This window comes from Ranitomeya imitator, chromosome 1, assembly GCF_032444005.1.
Source record: "Ranitomeya imitator isolate aRanImi1 chromosome 1, aRanImi1.pri, whole genome shotgun sequence".
NCBI lineage: Eukaryota > Metazoa > Chordata > Amphibia > Anura > Dendrobatidae > Ranitomeya > Ranitomeya imitator.
Window position 1 is genome coordinate 1,167,755,788 of NC_091282.1, and position 17,633 is coordinate 1,167,773,420.

The 17,633-nt window shown below is 39.6% G+C and overlaps 1 protein-coding gene across 3 annotated transcripts in view; it reads left to right on the plus strand.

Moving 5' to 3' along the window:
• Window positions 1–17,633, plus strand: part of PPARGC1A (PPARG coactivator 1 alpha) — a 140,904-nt gene that overhangs the window by 79,581 nt on the left and 43,690 nt on the right. For all 3 annotated transcript variants that reach the window (XM_069744668.1, XM_069744667.1, XM_069744669.1), the window contains 2 exons: window positions 11,491–11,536; window positions 11,646–11,719. In XM_069744668.1, coding sequence (XP_069600769.1) covers window positions 11,491–11,536; window positions 11,646–11,719 — 120 coding nt within the window. The remainder of the gene's footprint in view (window positions 1–11,490; window positions 11,537–11,645; window positions 11,720–17,633) is intronic.

The following is a 17,633-nucleotide window of genomic DNA, read 5'->3' on the forward strand; positions in this document are numbered from 1 at the left end:
AGCGAGTTCAGATATTAATGTTACATGGATAAATAACACACAGCAATGAGTTGTGCCGAATGAAAAATTCTAATATACTGCAACTGATAGAGTTTATATGTACAGAGGCAGCAGAGATGAATTAAATGGAATTGGTCACCAGGTTTCAGAGCACCGTAATGTAAGAGCAGAGACCCTGATTATAGTGATGTGTCACTTACTGGGCTTTGTTTTTCTATTTCAATACAATCAATGTTTTATGAGCGGGAGATTATCATTACAGGACAAGGGGCCTTGTGCTTCCTAGTCCAACCACGCCCCCAGCACTGACCAACAGCTCTCTGTCACTATAAATATACACAGATATCTGCCAATCAGTGGTGTGGGCGGGGTCATAGAGAGCTTAGTATTCCGAGATCTGCAAAATCTGCAGCAGAGAAAACTGTGAGTCTATCACAGCTACTTGGCCCAGCAAAAAAAAAAGTGATACATTGCTGGAATCAGGGTCTCTGCCCCTAAATAATGATGGTGTATGATCGCATAGCAAAAACCTGCTGAAGGATTCCCTTTAAAGTCGTTAGCTATAACTCAGAAAATAATTTCAATATCCCTAGTTTTCCACAGTAGTGTAGGTAAACCTGTGGACATGATAGTGTGTAAGAGAGAGAGAGATATTTACAGATAGATAAATAATAGAAAGATAGATAATACATAGATAGATATGAGATAGATGATAGATAGATAGATAATAGATAGATAATAGATAGATAGATAGATAATAGATAGATAATAGATAGATAGATAATAGATAGATAATAGATAGATGATAGATAGATAGATAGATAGATAATAGATAGATAATAGATAGATGGATAATAGATAGAGAGATAGATAGATAGATAGAGAGATAGATAGATAGATAGATAGATAGATAGATAGATAGATAGATAGATAGATAGATAGATGATGGATGGACGGAGGGATGGATCCATGAGTCCACATGCCTCATTCTCTGACCCGGCTCCGGTGCCCTCCTGCCATCCCCCCTGTGCCCTGTACCTGTCATACACCGGTCCCACAGTCAGAGCTGAGGACGAGCCCTAGAGACACATTTCTATGAAATGTCTGCACTTTTGTCTATTTCATGCCTGATGGCGTACTTTTCTGCATTACTATTCCTTATGTAACTCGGGAAATATCCATTGTAGCTCCCTTTCATTTTTATTGCTAAATAGCATGCTTAATGGGTAATTTTCCACATGGTAATTCCAGAAGGGCTTTAGAATTTTTTTCCTCTAGTGTACACTTGCTTGTCTATAAATCACATCACTTTACTCCTACATGAAAAACAAAGCAATAAGCTATTTCCTTAAAGAGAAACTATCAGCAAAATATACTTTTATATGAGCCATAACTAGAAATGTTTACAGTCTTTATTGTATTTCTATTGTAATTAGTTTGCTAGTATAATCCGCTGCAAATACCAATACGACTGGTCTAAAGTCATCCATAGGTAAATTAATATATTTACATACACTATGTACAGTAGTGCTCAAAAGTTTACATACCCCGACAGAATTTATGCTTTCTTGGACTTTTTTCTGAGAATATGAATGATAACACCAAACCTTTTCTCCACTCATGGTTAGTGGTTGGGTGAAGTCATTTATTATTAATCTACTGTGTTTTCTCTTTATAAATCATAATGACAACCAAAAACATCCAAATGACCCTGATCAAAAGTTTACATACCCCATTTCTAATACCATGTATTGCCCGCTCTAACATCAATGACAGCTTGAAGTCTTTTGTGGTAGTTGTGGATGAGGTTCTTTATTTTCTCAGATGGTAAAGCTGCGCACTCTTGGCAAAAAGCCTCCAGGTCCTGTAAATTCCTGGGCTGTCTAGCATGAACTGCGCACTTGAGATCTCCCCAGAGTGACTCGATGCTATTGAGGTCAGGAGACTGAGATGGCCACTCCAGAACCTTCACTTTGTTCTGCTGTAGCCAATGACAGGTTGACTTGGCCTTGTGTTTTAGATCATTGTCATGTTGGAACATTCAAGTACGTCCCATGCGCAGCTTCCGAGCTGTGAGTGGCAATCTTCCTCCAGTATTTGCTGATAATGTGCTGCATTCATCTTTCCATCAACTTTGACCAAGTTTCCTGTGCCTTTGTAGTTCACACATCCCGAAAACATCAGTGATCCACCTCCATGTTTTACAGTAGGAATGGTGTTCCTTTCATCATAGGCCTTGTTGACCTCTCTCCAAAAGTAACATTTATGGTTGTGGCCAAAAAGTTCAATTTTAGTCTCATCAGTATTTGTAAATGCTCGGAGATTTAGTTTTCCTTGCCACAGCTGCAAGATTTGCGACTGTTACAGAGCTTGATTACATGTAGGGATTCCCTAGCAACCTGGCAACCCCCACATGTAGTCAGGCTGATTAGCAGCCATAAATCATGCTGCTGCGTCAACAAAAACAAAATATCTGAGCAGTTACAAATAGTCGGAGACCATGCGAGGTTGCTCAGGAAAACCCAAGCAACGAGTAAACTACTCATCACTACAAATTACCTTGTTCCAGAAGTTTTGAGGCTTGTCTCTCTGCTGTTTTGTGCATTGTAGGTGAGATACTTTGTGGCATTTGTGCAGTAATTTCTCTCTTCTGGCAACTCAACCATGCAGCCCATTTTTCCTCACGTGCTTTTTTATTGTGCATCTTGAAACAGCCACACCGCTAGTTTTCAGAGAGTCCTATATTTCAGCTGATGTTATTTGTGGTTTTTCTTTGCATCCCAATCAATTTTCCTGGCAGTTGTGGACGACATTTTTGTTGGTTTACCTGACTGTGGTTTTGTTTTTACAGAGCCCCTGATTTTCCATTTGTTAATCACAGTCTGAACGCTGCTGACTGGCATTATCAATTCCTTGGATATCGTTTTGTATCCCTTTCCTGATTTATATAGTTCCACTACCTTTTCCCGTAGATCCATTGACAATTCTTTTGCTTTCCCCGTGACTCACAATCCAGAAACTTCAGTGGCTGGATGCAAGATGCAAGAGTCTGTCTGGATCCCAGAAACACACTCAGTTTTTATGCACATACATTGATTACAAGCAAACAGGTCACAGGTGATGATGTTACCTTTAGTAGCCATTCAAACCCATTTGTGTTAACTTCTGTGTATGTTATCAGGCCAAAATCACCAGGGTATGTGAACTTTTGATCAGGGTCATTTGGACGTTTTGGGTTGTCATTATGATTTAAAAAGAGCAAACACAGAAAAAATCACAGTAGTTTGACAATAAATTGCGTCAACCAACCACTAACCATGAGTGGAGAAAAAAGTCTTGGTGTTATCATTCATATTCTCTGAAAAAAGGCTAAGAAAGCAAAACTTTAGAGCACAACTGTATCTACAAGATTATATCAGCAAACTAACTAGGTGAGTATATTAGGAAAGTGATATCATGTTTTCATTTATTAGATCATACTGGTCACATTAATATTTTTAAGGGACAACCCCTTTAAATATTTTATGATTATAACTATGTTAGTATTATAAAATATATGATTAATTAATTGGGGCAGCACGGTGGCCCAGTGGTTAGCACTGCAGCCTTGCAGCGCTGGAGTCCTGGGTACAAATCTCACCAAGGACAACATCTGCAAGGAGTTTGTATGTTCTTTCCGTGTTTGCGTAATTTCCTCCGGGTTCTCCGGTTTCCTCCCACATTCCAAAGACATACTGATAGGAAATTTAGATTGTGAGCCTCATCGGGGACAGCGATGATAATGTGAGCTAACTGTAAAGCGCTGCGGAATGTGTTAGCGCTATATATAAAAAATAAAAAGATTACAAAAGAAATAGATAGATTATATAAGAATTATCCCTACTAAAAACAAATAAATAATAATAAAAAATATATACATAATCTATGAATATTTATCTCCTGGACCTATGACACTCCTTTGCACTTGGCACTATGTTTGATCCTGTTTGAGCGAAGTGCCCATGAGCCATTTTCCACACGTTACCTAGGTTCAGCCCGATCCTTGCTGGGTTTGCACATTTTCAAAGTTCATGTAATGGTAGGCAGCTGTGCACCCATCCATGTACATCTGAACGCGGCCTCCTCACCTGAACCCGGCCTCCTCGCCTGAACCCGTCCTCCTCGTCTGTACCCGGCCTCCTCCTCTGAACCTGGCCTCCTCGTCTGTATCCAGCCTCCTCGTCTGAACCCGGCCTCATCGTCTGAACCCAGCCTCTCAAGGTGCCACTTTTGGTTGTGTTGCATCCAGTTTGCTGAAAACTTAGGTGGGCTGCACTGCTGAAGGAAATAAATTCTTCTGAAATAATAAGAATAGGATTTTTTATTGACAACACATTTCAATGCCATACCGGCATCTTTATTAAGTGTAAAAGCCAAAACTTTTAGTTGTGTGACCCCTTAAAAAAGATTTTAATGACTTGGGTTATCAGCAGACTTGTGTTTAGGGGATGGCATACTAGACAATGAATGTAAAATGTTGTCTCGTAGACAAATGAGAAGGGCTTTGTAAACCATCACCTCCCTAAACCTCTGTGGATAACATAACATGAACATTCATTGCCCCAGTCCACCAGTATCCGGCATTGTATAGGAAATGCCCAGCAGTACTATGTAGACATTACTATGTCATTATTATATGTACTGTTAGTAGTATTATTTAGGCATTGCATTGGAGTATTATACAGCATTGTGTTGCAGTTTTCAGGTAGAAACATTAGAGAGGTTGTCCGCTCATATTAGGATTGTTCATCGGTATCTTATCGGTGGGAATCCAATTCCTGGCACCCTCGCCGATCAACCTCGGCTGTGGCTGGCACTGAGAGCTCCACTCTGTTTAGCAGCTGCTGGTCTGATCTGCAGCTCCGTTCAGTGTTCACATGCTTCCAGAGCCTCTAGCAGCTGGTCAGTGGTGGTGCCTGGTGTTGGACCCCATTGGACTGATATTAATGACATATCACAAAGGTAGATCATCAATATCATATGAGTGGACGTGGACAACCACTTTAGGATTTTTTATTAAATTATGATACTGGCTACCTAACCTAGCAAGAGGAGAAGGGGGCCTACACTGTGCTTGTAGCCCACAGGGGACCCACTTTCTTTAAAATCAACCTGGTAAGATAAACCAAAGTAGAGACATTCATTTGGACTTGATGCTGTACAAACGGTGTGTGAGATGCCACGGGCGCTGCTCAACGAGAAATTCTGGTTCTTCTTGCCAAGAGCCACCAAGGGTCGGGGTGGACATAAGACTTCCAATTTATCTTGGATTTTCCTGCAGCTTTTAATTACAAACACCTACACCTTAATAAAAAATACAGAAAAAGCCAAAAATATAACTAGTCAATGTATCAAAACTGTCTCCGAGAAAAAAAAAATAACATCCTTAGCCACGAATCACTGGTCTGTTATAATTGTGGCTCGACCTATTCCGATCCAATCTATCACAGTTATTTTTTATGTATGATTACCCTAAAGAACACATTTAGATTTAATATTTTTTAGAAACTCCATAAAAGTAGCACTTCTTTAAAAAAAAAAAAACGGTGATACCTTGAAAATTGTAATGTGCAAAGTATCTCGTGAATCTTTATCCTCGGGAAAATGTGCGAAAATGTCAGAAATCACCAGAAAAAAAAAAAAATCACAATATAAGACATGAGAGATTTGCATCAAATAATATATTCCTCATTGCGGCGAGAAGATAAGCGAAGAATCTATATAAGGCGGTTTATTATTCAACAGCTTGTGCCACTTGTAATCTTTGTGCTGGAACAAAAGCTAAGTATTTTGTAAGGCTTAACCCTTTATGGCAGGTCTAGATACAGCGGTCTGAGGAAGGCACTTAGCGCCTAGTCCATGTTTAATGAGAAGCCCTTACAACGAGATGATTTCTATGCAGTTAGTGATGGCATATGCCGTGTGTCCGTTCATTATACTTTAGCCTCCCCTGTATAAGAGTTCGGAAGCTTCAAACCACATAGAACTACATCTCCTAAGGCTTCCATGTCCATGAGTGCCGAGGATATAGTGAGATGAAGTCAGTCTTCTTTAGGAATCTGAATTTAGTAATAGGGAATATTGTTTTTACCCAAGTAAACATTGAAAGGATAGCAAAAAGTAGGCAACCATCTAGATTTCCTGAAAGGGAACCTGTCACCCCAAAAATCGAAGATGAGCTAAACCCACCGGCATCAGGGGCTTATCTGCAGCATTCTTTAATACTGTAGATAAGCCCTCGATGTATCCTGAAAGATGAGAAAAAGAGGTTATATTATACTCACCCAGGGGCAGTCCCGCTGCAGTCCGGTCCAAAGGGTGTCGCAGTCCAGTCCAGGGCCTCCTATCTTCATAGGATGATGTCCTCTTCTTGTCTTCACGCTGCGGCTCCAGCGCAGGTGTACTTTGTCTGCCCTGTTGAGGGCAGAGCAAAGTACTGCAGTGCGCAGTCGCCGGGCTTCTCTGACCTCTGATTGTCCCACTCCTGGTCTTGGCTCACAAATACTGAGGTAAAATACTGACCAAAAAATGATAGTTCGAATGTGGCCTAGTGTGGAAATTTACTGAGAGAGAACAATGGGACCCCGCTTCATAAATCCTTCTTTTATGAAAACTCATGAATGGTCACTAAATTCTTCTTGTCATGCGTTTATTTGAAGGTTAAGATGATTTAAGGTGGTATTCCTCTAAGGCTACGGTGACACTATCAGTATTTGGTCAGTATTTTACCTCAGTATTTGTAAGCCAAAATCAGGAGTGGGTGATAAATACAGAAGTAGTGATGTGCTTCTATTATACTTTTCCTGTGATTGTTCCTCTCCTGGTTTTGGTTTACTAATGCTGCTGTCACACTAGCAGTATTTGGTCAGTATTTTACATCAGTATTTTCAAGCCAAAACCAGGAGTGGGTGATAAATACAGAAGTGGTGCATATGTTTCTATTATACTTTTCCTCTAATTGTCCCACTCCTGGTTTTGGCTTACAAATACTGAGGTAAAATACTGACCAAATACTGAACATGTGAACGTGGCCTTCAGGTAGTATTGACTTGCACAGTGCAGGGGTTCACTTCCACCTCTGTCTGTACATACGTTGCAGTTTTGTGCCATTTTTGTCCCTTTTTTCGTGCAGATTTGCCCCAGACCTGAAGGGTTTCCTAGTCCCAGCAACGTGACTAAGATCCCTGAAGTCTCATGCACACTGATTTTCCAGGTTTATATCTGCAGCATGTCAATTCTTTTAGTATTTCGGCTGCAGTGTTCACCCATTCTAATTAATGGCAAAAGGCATAAAAAATGCATGCAAAAAAGGGCATCAAAAAGCACCTCTTTTATACTGTGTTTTAATGACCAACACATCAGTATATGCAGCAGATTTTTCTGAGGCAAATACTGAATGTGCGCACATACCCTTTCAGCGTTTTTGCTGTAGATTTCACGCACACTAATTAATGGGTAAATGCTTCAAAACCACATAAAAAATGCATAAAAAAGTGCCGAAAAACGCATAAAAAATCCACCTATTTTATGCTGCGTTTCATCAAGTTTTTTCAGCAGATTTACAGCGATTTTTTTCTGCTGCCAATACTGCACATACGAGGGGGGTTCATTAAAGATATCACCTGACCCACTTCCTGTGGACTGAGAGCAATGTAACTTGGCACAGTTATTAGTCCTTCTCTACATAGGTGTCACCTAGGGACACACACTTCTCCCATCTCTTTAAGCAACTGTAAAAGCTTTGCTTGTAGAAGTCGACAGGTTGCTCCAGAAGCCACGTTGTGACTTCGGAAATCAGAGTCTCATCATCTGGAAAATGCTTGCCCTTCAAAAATAACTTCATTGGTGGAAAGAGGTGGAAGTCCGATGGTGCAAGGTCAGGTAAATAAGGGGGATGCGGAAGAATTTCAGTAGTATGCTTCCTTTTGGGCAACATGTGAGTTGTGAACTGGTGCATTGTCTTGCAGAAGGCGGACACCTTTGTTGAGCATGCCACATCTCTTGGTTTTCGTGGCCTCCCGCAATTTCCGCAGCAGTGAAGCATAGTATGTCCCAGTGATCATGGTACCCTTTGCTAGGAAATCCATCAAAACTACTCTGTGCTGGTCCCAAAATACTGTGATCCTGCCGAGGATTGGGCACGTGCCTTCTTTGGAGGCAATGAGTCATGATGCTTACATTGCATCGACTGGACTTTAGTCTCAGGATCATAGTGATGGACGCAGCTTTCATCCTGTGTGATCAGTCTGTGGAAAAAGTCCTCCTGGTTTCCATGGCACATCGTCAATAGAGCCTGAGAGCATTCAACTTGTTCCTGCTTCAGGAAAGGTGTGAGCAGCCAGGGAACCAAGTGAGTGGATATCGTATGCATGTGAATATGGTCTTGGATGTTTTTTTCTACGGACCCCACACTAATCTTCACATTTTGGGCTAGGTGGCAAATGGTTACCTATGGTTACTTATATCATTACGTATGTGCAGTTTCAGCGTCCTGTAATAAATAGACGTGGATCAGGGGAAATCTTTAATGAACGCCCCTCGTACCTTATTTATAACTAGAATATTATCCATACAGCAATGAATGGCAGCTCTTGAAACTAGTGAACATAACCTGTGGCCTTTATGCCCCCATGTATGTGCAACGTTTCGGCTCTTCATACCGTGAGCCTTTCTCAAGAACATTACCCACCTACAATATTATATTGGAGTAACACAATTATTATTCGGAATGATAGACTTTTTACACTGAACAGGGGACAATTTACCAATATTTTAACAGAAAGGTATTCAGGAAGGAACATTCCTATGTGATTCCTTAATTAGGGTATTAAAATCTGCCCCTACAACAGATGTGTCTAGCCTTACTTTATCACATGTCAATTCAAACAAGAGCCCAACTTGCTAGCAAAACCTTCCATATCACTGTCCATATTAGGTTGATTGATTCCTAGGATGTAACTTCACCTCGCTTACACCCATAATATATCTGCCTCCTTCATGTGCAGCTACAATAGAGGTGACTTTCACTTGGGTTCTCTAGGCTGAGGCTGACACTTTAACACATATTTCCACCAACACCTACCGAAGCTATCATTGCCTAACAGTTTTAATACTTAATTAGTTGTGAAGTATTCTGCCTCTTCTAAAATTAGATATTCACCTGTTAACAATTCATTTGGCAAGAGGCCCAACCAAGCTGCTTCCCTCCTCGGTTGCACACATTGTAATGTCAGGCCAGCTGATGTCTACAAATCGAAAAGCAGGCGCTTGGCAGCTTTACCACCTGTTATTTACCTTCTTCTGGGGGTCGTTTCTGAAGAGGAGTGACAGGGTAGTCCGTTCATAATGAATAAATTGTAATAAATGTACAGTACTTCGCATTTTTCTATACAAAAATACATGCAGAATTGAATGGATAAACTCTTCCATGGCAAAATCTATTGCGCGGCGTTGAATTCTTTAAGGGAAAAGGTTAATGCATCAGCTGTTCTGCAGTATTATGATTTATTGAATCTAAAGTTAGCTGACAGATATATCCCCTTGGCATCCTCATTTACGCTCTTACCTCAATTAAGACTAAAAGATTGGGCATGTTCAGATTCAGCATGCCCGATTTTCTTTTTTTTTCTTCGACATCTGCTGAACAGATGTCAGCCAAACACAAAATCATGAGATTATTGGCGATTTTTGACCAGCGGGTTTCACCACTAGACATCTTCATTCTGAAATTGTAGATGGGTTATCACTCCAGGAATCAGAAATAGAAACACTGACACATTCTCAGGGGTAATGGTCTATTTAACCTTCATCTGGCTGAGTAGGTACAATTGTAACTATTCCGTTTTAAAATTGCAATAACTTTTTTTTTTTCGAAAAGCCGTAGAGGGCTGAAATTCCGTGACATCTCTGCAGTTTTGGTCCAGAATATATTGGCCAAATTTCAATAAAATATATATGAAGGTACAATTGTACCTCTGCAGCCTGTTAACATTGTAAAATTATGCAGCCTGACAAAGGTTAAAATGGCTAATTACATCACATTAATGAGCGTCAGTTGATTTTTTTAAATATTGGTCGGCACTCGTTTATTGGCCTGTTTTTTGGCTGAAATCTGATCATTGTATCCCCATATAACACCATGTTGTTGGCAGCACATCACCTGTTTACACGGGCCAATGTGCTGCCTATAAGGACCCGTGCACATGAACGGATGAGCGATATCCATGGTTTTATGTTATTCTATGGGGCTGTGCACATGTCTGATTTTTTTCCTTGGACCGAGTCATCCAAGGAAAAAAAGTCGGTGACATGACTGGTTTTGTTCAGTATCAGATCCCTATTGGCAAAGTAATTTTATGGGTCTGTGGAAAACATTGGTATGATTTTTACGGATTGACATAATGGAGAAACTTATTTTTTTCTCTTCACCTCCATGAAAAACTGATCCCGCTCTGATCAAAGACTGATCAGCAAAATCGGATCGTTCTTCTTGGATGGAGGGAAAAATGGTTGTGTGCACCTGCCCCAACAGTGATTTTTATGCCAGCATAATCTGACCGTCTTACAAAAAAAAATTTTACTCATTCCTTGTGTGAGCACTGGCTTATTCACACTTTATTGGTTTGTTTGAATGGGCCTTTAGATTGTGGGGTAATCCCACAGCAGCTTGTGATCACCAGCCGATTGATGACCACCAGAAGATTGCAGCAAGTTTCCTGCTGATCTTCTTTGGGTAAATTGTTGGAGTATTTCTACTCCTGCTTTGTTTCGGCTGAAGATATTATTTTCCTATGGATACATATAACTTTTTTAAACCTGATCTGATAGGAGCCAGACTGTCTCCTTTTTAAATTTTTGTAGAACAGTATAGAGAATGTTGAAAGGTGGAGATCCTAAAAGTAGACCAACCATGACAGTGCCAACATAAGGCAAAGGTTAGCAGCATGTAAGAACATGACTCCTTCCACTTCTACAAATGTAAGTTGTTTTTAAGAGGACACCTTTCAAAGCGGTGAGCGACAAATTACTTGAATTTTGCCTCCCCACCAACATTTGCCCCTTCAAACAACTAAGCAAACAACTAAGAATAACTTGAACTTTCCAAGTGTGTCTATGTTAATTGGCCCATAGCATTACTAGTCTTTGAGCCATTGAACTCAGCAAGTCAACATGTGAATACTATGTGCATGTTCTTTGTTTCTTTATTTTTTTTCCTACACGTTTGATTTGATTCTTGACTTTTCATAAAACGGGCCCTGGTTTGTGTATACCTTAGGTAAATGAATTAGTTTGGAATAAGTAATATAATAACTGGGAATAAATATTCCAGAATTGGAGCAAATGTTGATTTTTGGAGGCAGAAATACAAACACCTTTTCCACAACAGCTGTAACCTTATTGAAGTATCTACATCAATGCTTGAACATATTTTTTTTTCTGTCTTATTCACAGCCAAGTCAACAAGTCTGTCCCTTCCTCTGACACCCGAGTCACCAAAGTAAGTATTAAGCAAAGGGTAGATTTGTTGGCAAGGGATGGGTTTCTTCTCATCTTGGCTACAATAGCTCCATTTCAGCTTGTTTTTATAATTATGCGCTGTCTTCCAGTGACCCCAAGGGTTCCCCATTTGAGAGCAAGACTATTGAACGAACCTTAAGTGTGGAGCTCTCTGGAACTGCAGGTTAGTACTCATTATTAATATTTTTGGACAATTGTTTTTGGTGGAGATGTTTTGGGAAACTTCTGGAGAAAAGCTTTAGAAATTAATTAATTGATTTTGTTGGATGAGTATTTCATAGAACATTCATTTTTAGGCTCCATTTTTTAAACTTGTTCCCAATCCATCTTTGTGGGTCAGTGGTTGGTATATGACATCACTGGAGTCTCAGGATTCGAATCCAAACGTCTGTGTAGAATTTGTTTGTTCTTCTGTTATTGGTGTGGATTTACACCGGGTTTTCTGGTTTCCTCTCACACTTCAAAACTGGAGAAATCAATAACTCCATTTAGAGGATAGTTGACTACTAAAGGAACATGAACAGTTTTGTCCCAGTGAGTTTTTTATTTTTTGTCACTGCCTATGCAGAGTGCTGTATACTGTGACAAACTCATTTTGCTGGTGTGCTTTGTGTAGGCATTCACAGCATTGAAATCAAACATAATATAACAATTTAGGACTTTGATTTTTTAAAATGTTATGTCACATTTCTGAAAAAAGTAGAAAAACACTAGAGGGTCAAAGGGAAAACTATTATTACGGTACATCAGTATTTTCTTAAAATAGAGTACGTGTCCTTGGGGGATGAGTTCATTATTGGACTGTTGGAAGGGACTATACCACTAGTGCCTGATGTTTAATCCCTTTTCCTTACTGATGTCCCATGTCCCAGCGCAATGTAATCGTGCACATGTTTTTACCAACTAGTCTATAAAGGGGATGAGATTGAAAAATGTGGCCTTTTCTCTAAGTGCTTTCATAGTGTATACATGTATGTCTCTTGGTCTGTATGTTCTTTATCCTCCAGAAATAATGCCTCTTTTTATTATCTGTTAAAAGAGATCATGAAAATAGTAAAGAATTAACTCTTTTTTTTTTACAAATGTGTGTATTTTAATTTCCACAAAATCACTAATTTTGTTGAATGCCGTATTTTATGGCACTTTTCTATAGAGCGGGTAGGACCTTGTGTAGGGTCGGAACCAACAAAGTTCTAAAATATTCACTAGAAAGCACACCAGTGATTGGTTTAGACACTTGCGAAGATTTACACAAGCTCATATCTTGTGTAGATGTCAGTTTATGGCGCTCGGACCACCCAAAAGCGCCATATTTATACAATTGCACGTGTCAACTTTCATTTGCCAGTCGTAAGACGTTGGCTGGAGTAAGGGGGCACTATATTCATACAAAAGAGTGCAACTCTTAGGCTGCTTTCACACACCAGGTTTTTGGTTTCAGGCACAATCCGGCAGTTTCAGGCACAATCTGGATCAGTTTTTTTCTTATGCCTGATCCGTTTTTTTCCCCATAGAGTTGTATTACTGCCGGATTGTGCGTTTCATCCGTTTTGTGCCGGAAACGTCCCTTCAGGCTTTTTTGCCGGACACAAAAACGTCTCCTGCAACGTTTTTTGTGTTTGGCGAAAAAGCCTGAAGGGACGTTTCCGGCAATAAACGCATGGAACTGATGTGTGCAAGAACAGTTCCGGCGACCGAATCCGTTTTTACACACTGAGCATGCCCAGAAGCAAACACACTTAGCATGCCCAGAAGCAATCTCTCTCTCTCTCTCTCTCTCTCTCCTTCTCTCTCCTTCTCTCTCCTTCTCTCTCCTTCTCTCTCTTCCCACCGGGAACTCAAAAACCATGCACAGTACATAGAGCCGGATCCAGCTAAGAAACGGATCCAGTGCATCAGTTTGCATCCGTTTTTTCACAATTTACACCGGATCCGTTTTTTAGCAAATTTGCCGGATTGTGCCTGAAACCAAAAACCTGATGTGTGAAAGCAGCCTTACTAAATCTGCCATCTCTCACTTGGGTGGACTTATCATTAAGACTGGTATATGAAACCATAGTCATTTTCCCATAAATTGCTTTTTAAAGTTGAAGAAGTTTTGTTACATAAAATCCCTGTTAACTTTTCTTCTCTTTTCGGAATATTCCCATTTTAATTGAGAAAATATTTCTTCTTTATCTATGTGTGTTTTTTTTTTTCCTTTTCCCTCTTTGCATTAAAAATTAGCACCGAAATAACAGACTGTGCGGCATGTACACTGAATCCATCAGTCTGGGCTTTATGAGAGAGCTTATCTTCAGCCGGGATTATCACTTTTTCCTTTTTTTTTTTGTTATTGTTGCCAAAACAGATTTATCACAGACTAGTTGCAGGAGACAGTTTCCATATTCTCTCTTATAAGCTTGTCATTTTGTCTGTTAATTACATTGTTACATTCTTTCAATGCAGACAGGTCCCTTCCAGTCTGTCAGTACACGGAGAGGCAATGGTGGCTGATGGTTTAGTTAAACGAGTGGAACAGGCTCCTGCGAGGAGCAGTAACACATTTCATCTTCAGGTGAAATATCTTTATGTTTTAAGTAGTGTGAGGTTGATCAAATAAGAGGAGCCTAAGGCTTGTGAGACTTGTCTTTCCAGAATCTTATGTAGTCAGGTTCCTCCGCTGATAATGTAATGTCAGAACTCGAGGATGGATGGTTCTCCTGCAAGTGCTGAATGCTGGGAACTATGGGGGAGAGTTCCGCACTGACACTTCTAACTCCAGCCTTAAACTCTTTTTCAGCCGGAGCATAATGCGCCAAATGTATTAGAGGTGTATAAAGTTTGGCCAATTTGTTTTTTGCACTTAACCCCAGAAAATGAAGTTCACCCCTTCTATGTTTGTGCTATTCTGTGACGGTAAATCTGTTACTATCTAGAATCCCCCTCACCTAAACTGTGTCTTCTTTCTGCACTACTTCTAAAAAGTAACTTTCTACTTAGACTATGTACTTTCGGATGGTTTTCTACATTCTTCATGTACTATGGAAGATCTTAGCAATTTTATTCATTTTGAAATATGATCTGCAGAGATAGATAATGGATAGATAGATAATGGATAGATAGACAGATAGATAGATAGATGATAGATAATAGATAGATATATAATAGATAGATAGCAGATAGACAATAGAGTAATAGATAATAGATAGAAAGATAGATTGGAATGACATAGATATATAGATAGATGATAGATAGATAGATCATATATAGCAAATAGACAGATAATAGAGAGAAAGATATAGATATATAGATAATAGATAGATAGAAATGAGATAGATGATAGATAGACAGATAATAGATAGATAGACGGATAATAGACAGATAATAGATAGATAGACGGATAATAGATAATAGATAGATAGAAAACTAGAGATAATACATATTAGATAGATGATAGGTAGATAGATAGATAGATAGATAGATAGATAGATAGATAGATAGATAGATAGATAGATAGATAGAGTTGATTTCAATCAATAGATCTTGGAGTAATAATAACTTCCACAATTGGATGTGTTTAAAATAAATGTTCCTGTGCTGAGATAATCTTATAAATGTTCCCCTGCTGTGTACTGTGTAATGGCCGTGTCTGCAGGAACATGATCTGATCATACCACAGCTCCTGGGCAGGGGAGGAAGCAAAATATACAGACAAGACAGCACGGGATCACAGATTATTCTTTCTTTGAAGTAAAACATTTAATCGCCTGTTTTTAAACAATGTTTTGCTGCCAAGAAAGAATCATCTGTGATTTCCTCCTGTAATGTCTGTAGTCTTTTTTTGCTTCCTCCCCTGCCCAGGAGCTGTGGTATGATCAGACCATGTTCCGGTGCTGTCAGACACGGCCATTACACAGTACACAGGAGGGGCACATTTATAAGATTATCTCAGCACAGGAACATTTTATTTAAACACATCCAATTGTTGAAATTATTATTATTCCAAGATCTATTAATTAAAATCAACTTTTGTTTGTGGGATAACCTCTTTAAGTGGAGAGTTTGTGTAAAAGGTGAACTAGAGTGAACAAAGAAGACTTTGTAGTGTAGATCCAGCCACTGGACAAGAAGCATAAAACAGTACGATGGTGTCCAGGTGGATACCGTCATTGTCAGCACATGAAAGAATTATGAAAATCTTGTAACACCAGTAAGAGGATGGGGTGAGATAAGATTCCTCTGCGAATCTTGTATACATAGTGTACTGTACACATAGTGTAGATATATACATACAGGTCAGCATTGTCAGGATGTGTTAGCCCTGCCATGGAGATGTGTGCTGGTTTCCTGTTCATCCATTGTCCCCGGCGGCCCTCAGGTCTGTTTGTTAGCAGAAGGCTCATTAGCAGTGGCCAGGACAGGTAACAGGTAGCCCCTATCCTCTATCCATCTACATTGTCCTGACTTTTTGCTGGTCTGTTTGTTTGAAGTCTATGGAGCAGATGTCTTGTTGGCAAATCTGTCACTGACAACGGCTTATATATCTCTTTTTATGTGATATATGCAATTTAAACGCAAATTTGCTGATACGGCTAACAAATGGCTGTAATGCCATTGTATTGCCGCGCTGATAGCCCTAAATCTTAGCTCTTTGCCAACAGATTACAAGAGCTTCATAAAGTGTTTTTTTTTATGGTTTTATCGGGGAAAATGTTTACATCAGCCTGGAACATTTGTCCTAGCGCTGGTTATAGTAAGCTATGTGTGCATAGATTTGATAAGCCGTAAAATGTCATTTCAATTATGAGACAAAAAAACATAAAACGTGCCTTTCATGTAAGTGAATTCTTTGTGGCAGACGAGGATTCTCGCGCGCCGCGTATTATGCTATAGCTTCATTGTCACATTGTGTTTGTGGCGTCGTACTAACATGGCGTCCTAATAAAGTGTAATAAGGGACACGCTAGAGTACAGGCCATAACCGTCCTCGCAGGAACATCGCCCCCGGTAATTATGCAGATACACTCGAGTGACCTTGAAGACGTCGTTCGTTGGGTGTCCTCTCACCCAAAGTTATTTTTCATTTGGTAGAATGAAAGACGCGTGGACGTTCTTCACGTCATGGAAGATCATTAGATAAAGGCTTCGCTTGTTGTCTCGTATCAGCCATTAATTTGTGAAATGTCTTTTCCAGGTTGGGAGATTTCATATTGTAGCTACATTCCCATTGTGTCTTCAGGGTCCGAGAATCATTTTGTTGGCTTACATTATTATTATCATTTATATTTGCTAATGTATTAATTTGGGTTTTTTTCTATTTTATGTTTTGTTTTTTTTACTGTTGAGGAACCATTCAGAAACTGGAAGATATGGACAATGTTTGTTGTACTTAGTAAAGGAGTAAAGTATGAACATCTCGGATTGTTCAGTTATAGGTGGACCTCAACGGACTTGTGTCTTCCTTCAGTCTTCTAACAATGAGACTATGAGGGGGTTGTCCCATGAATAACATAAAGGGAGTCCCAGCAAGGGGTTGTCCTATGGATCATATTTGTCACTTGTCCACAGGATAAATGAATAATTGCTGTGAATTTGGTTGCTGAGACCCCCATTGATTGTAAGAACATGGGGCCCGAATCCTCTCTGCACCTGGATTGTTAGTGATCAGGTGCGACCACCTCTCCTACAGACAGTAAATGGTGCTGTGGTCACGCGCGCAATACCACTGCATTTACAACGGGGCCTTTGGGACGATCATAGGAGTCGTATCCCCAGTAATCATACATGTATCCTGTATATATGTTATAGGACAACCCTTTTAGGCTAAGTTCCCATGATGAGTGTTAGGTGACTTTTTAGTGTTCTGGCTTTTCTGTACCATGTGCGTTCTGTGTGTTGTTTTCATTGCCCATTTTTTTCACGCGTTTTTATTGCGTTTTTGATGCTGTAGCTTTTGTCTCCTTTTGGTATGTTATATTTTTAATAAAGCTGCTTTGTTTTTGATACTTCCTGTTATTTGGGTTTGACAAAATTGTATTGATCTAGTCATTTTTAATTAGTTTCCACAAGGGAGAGAAAAAGGACTTGATCTCTAG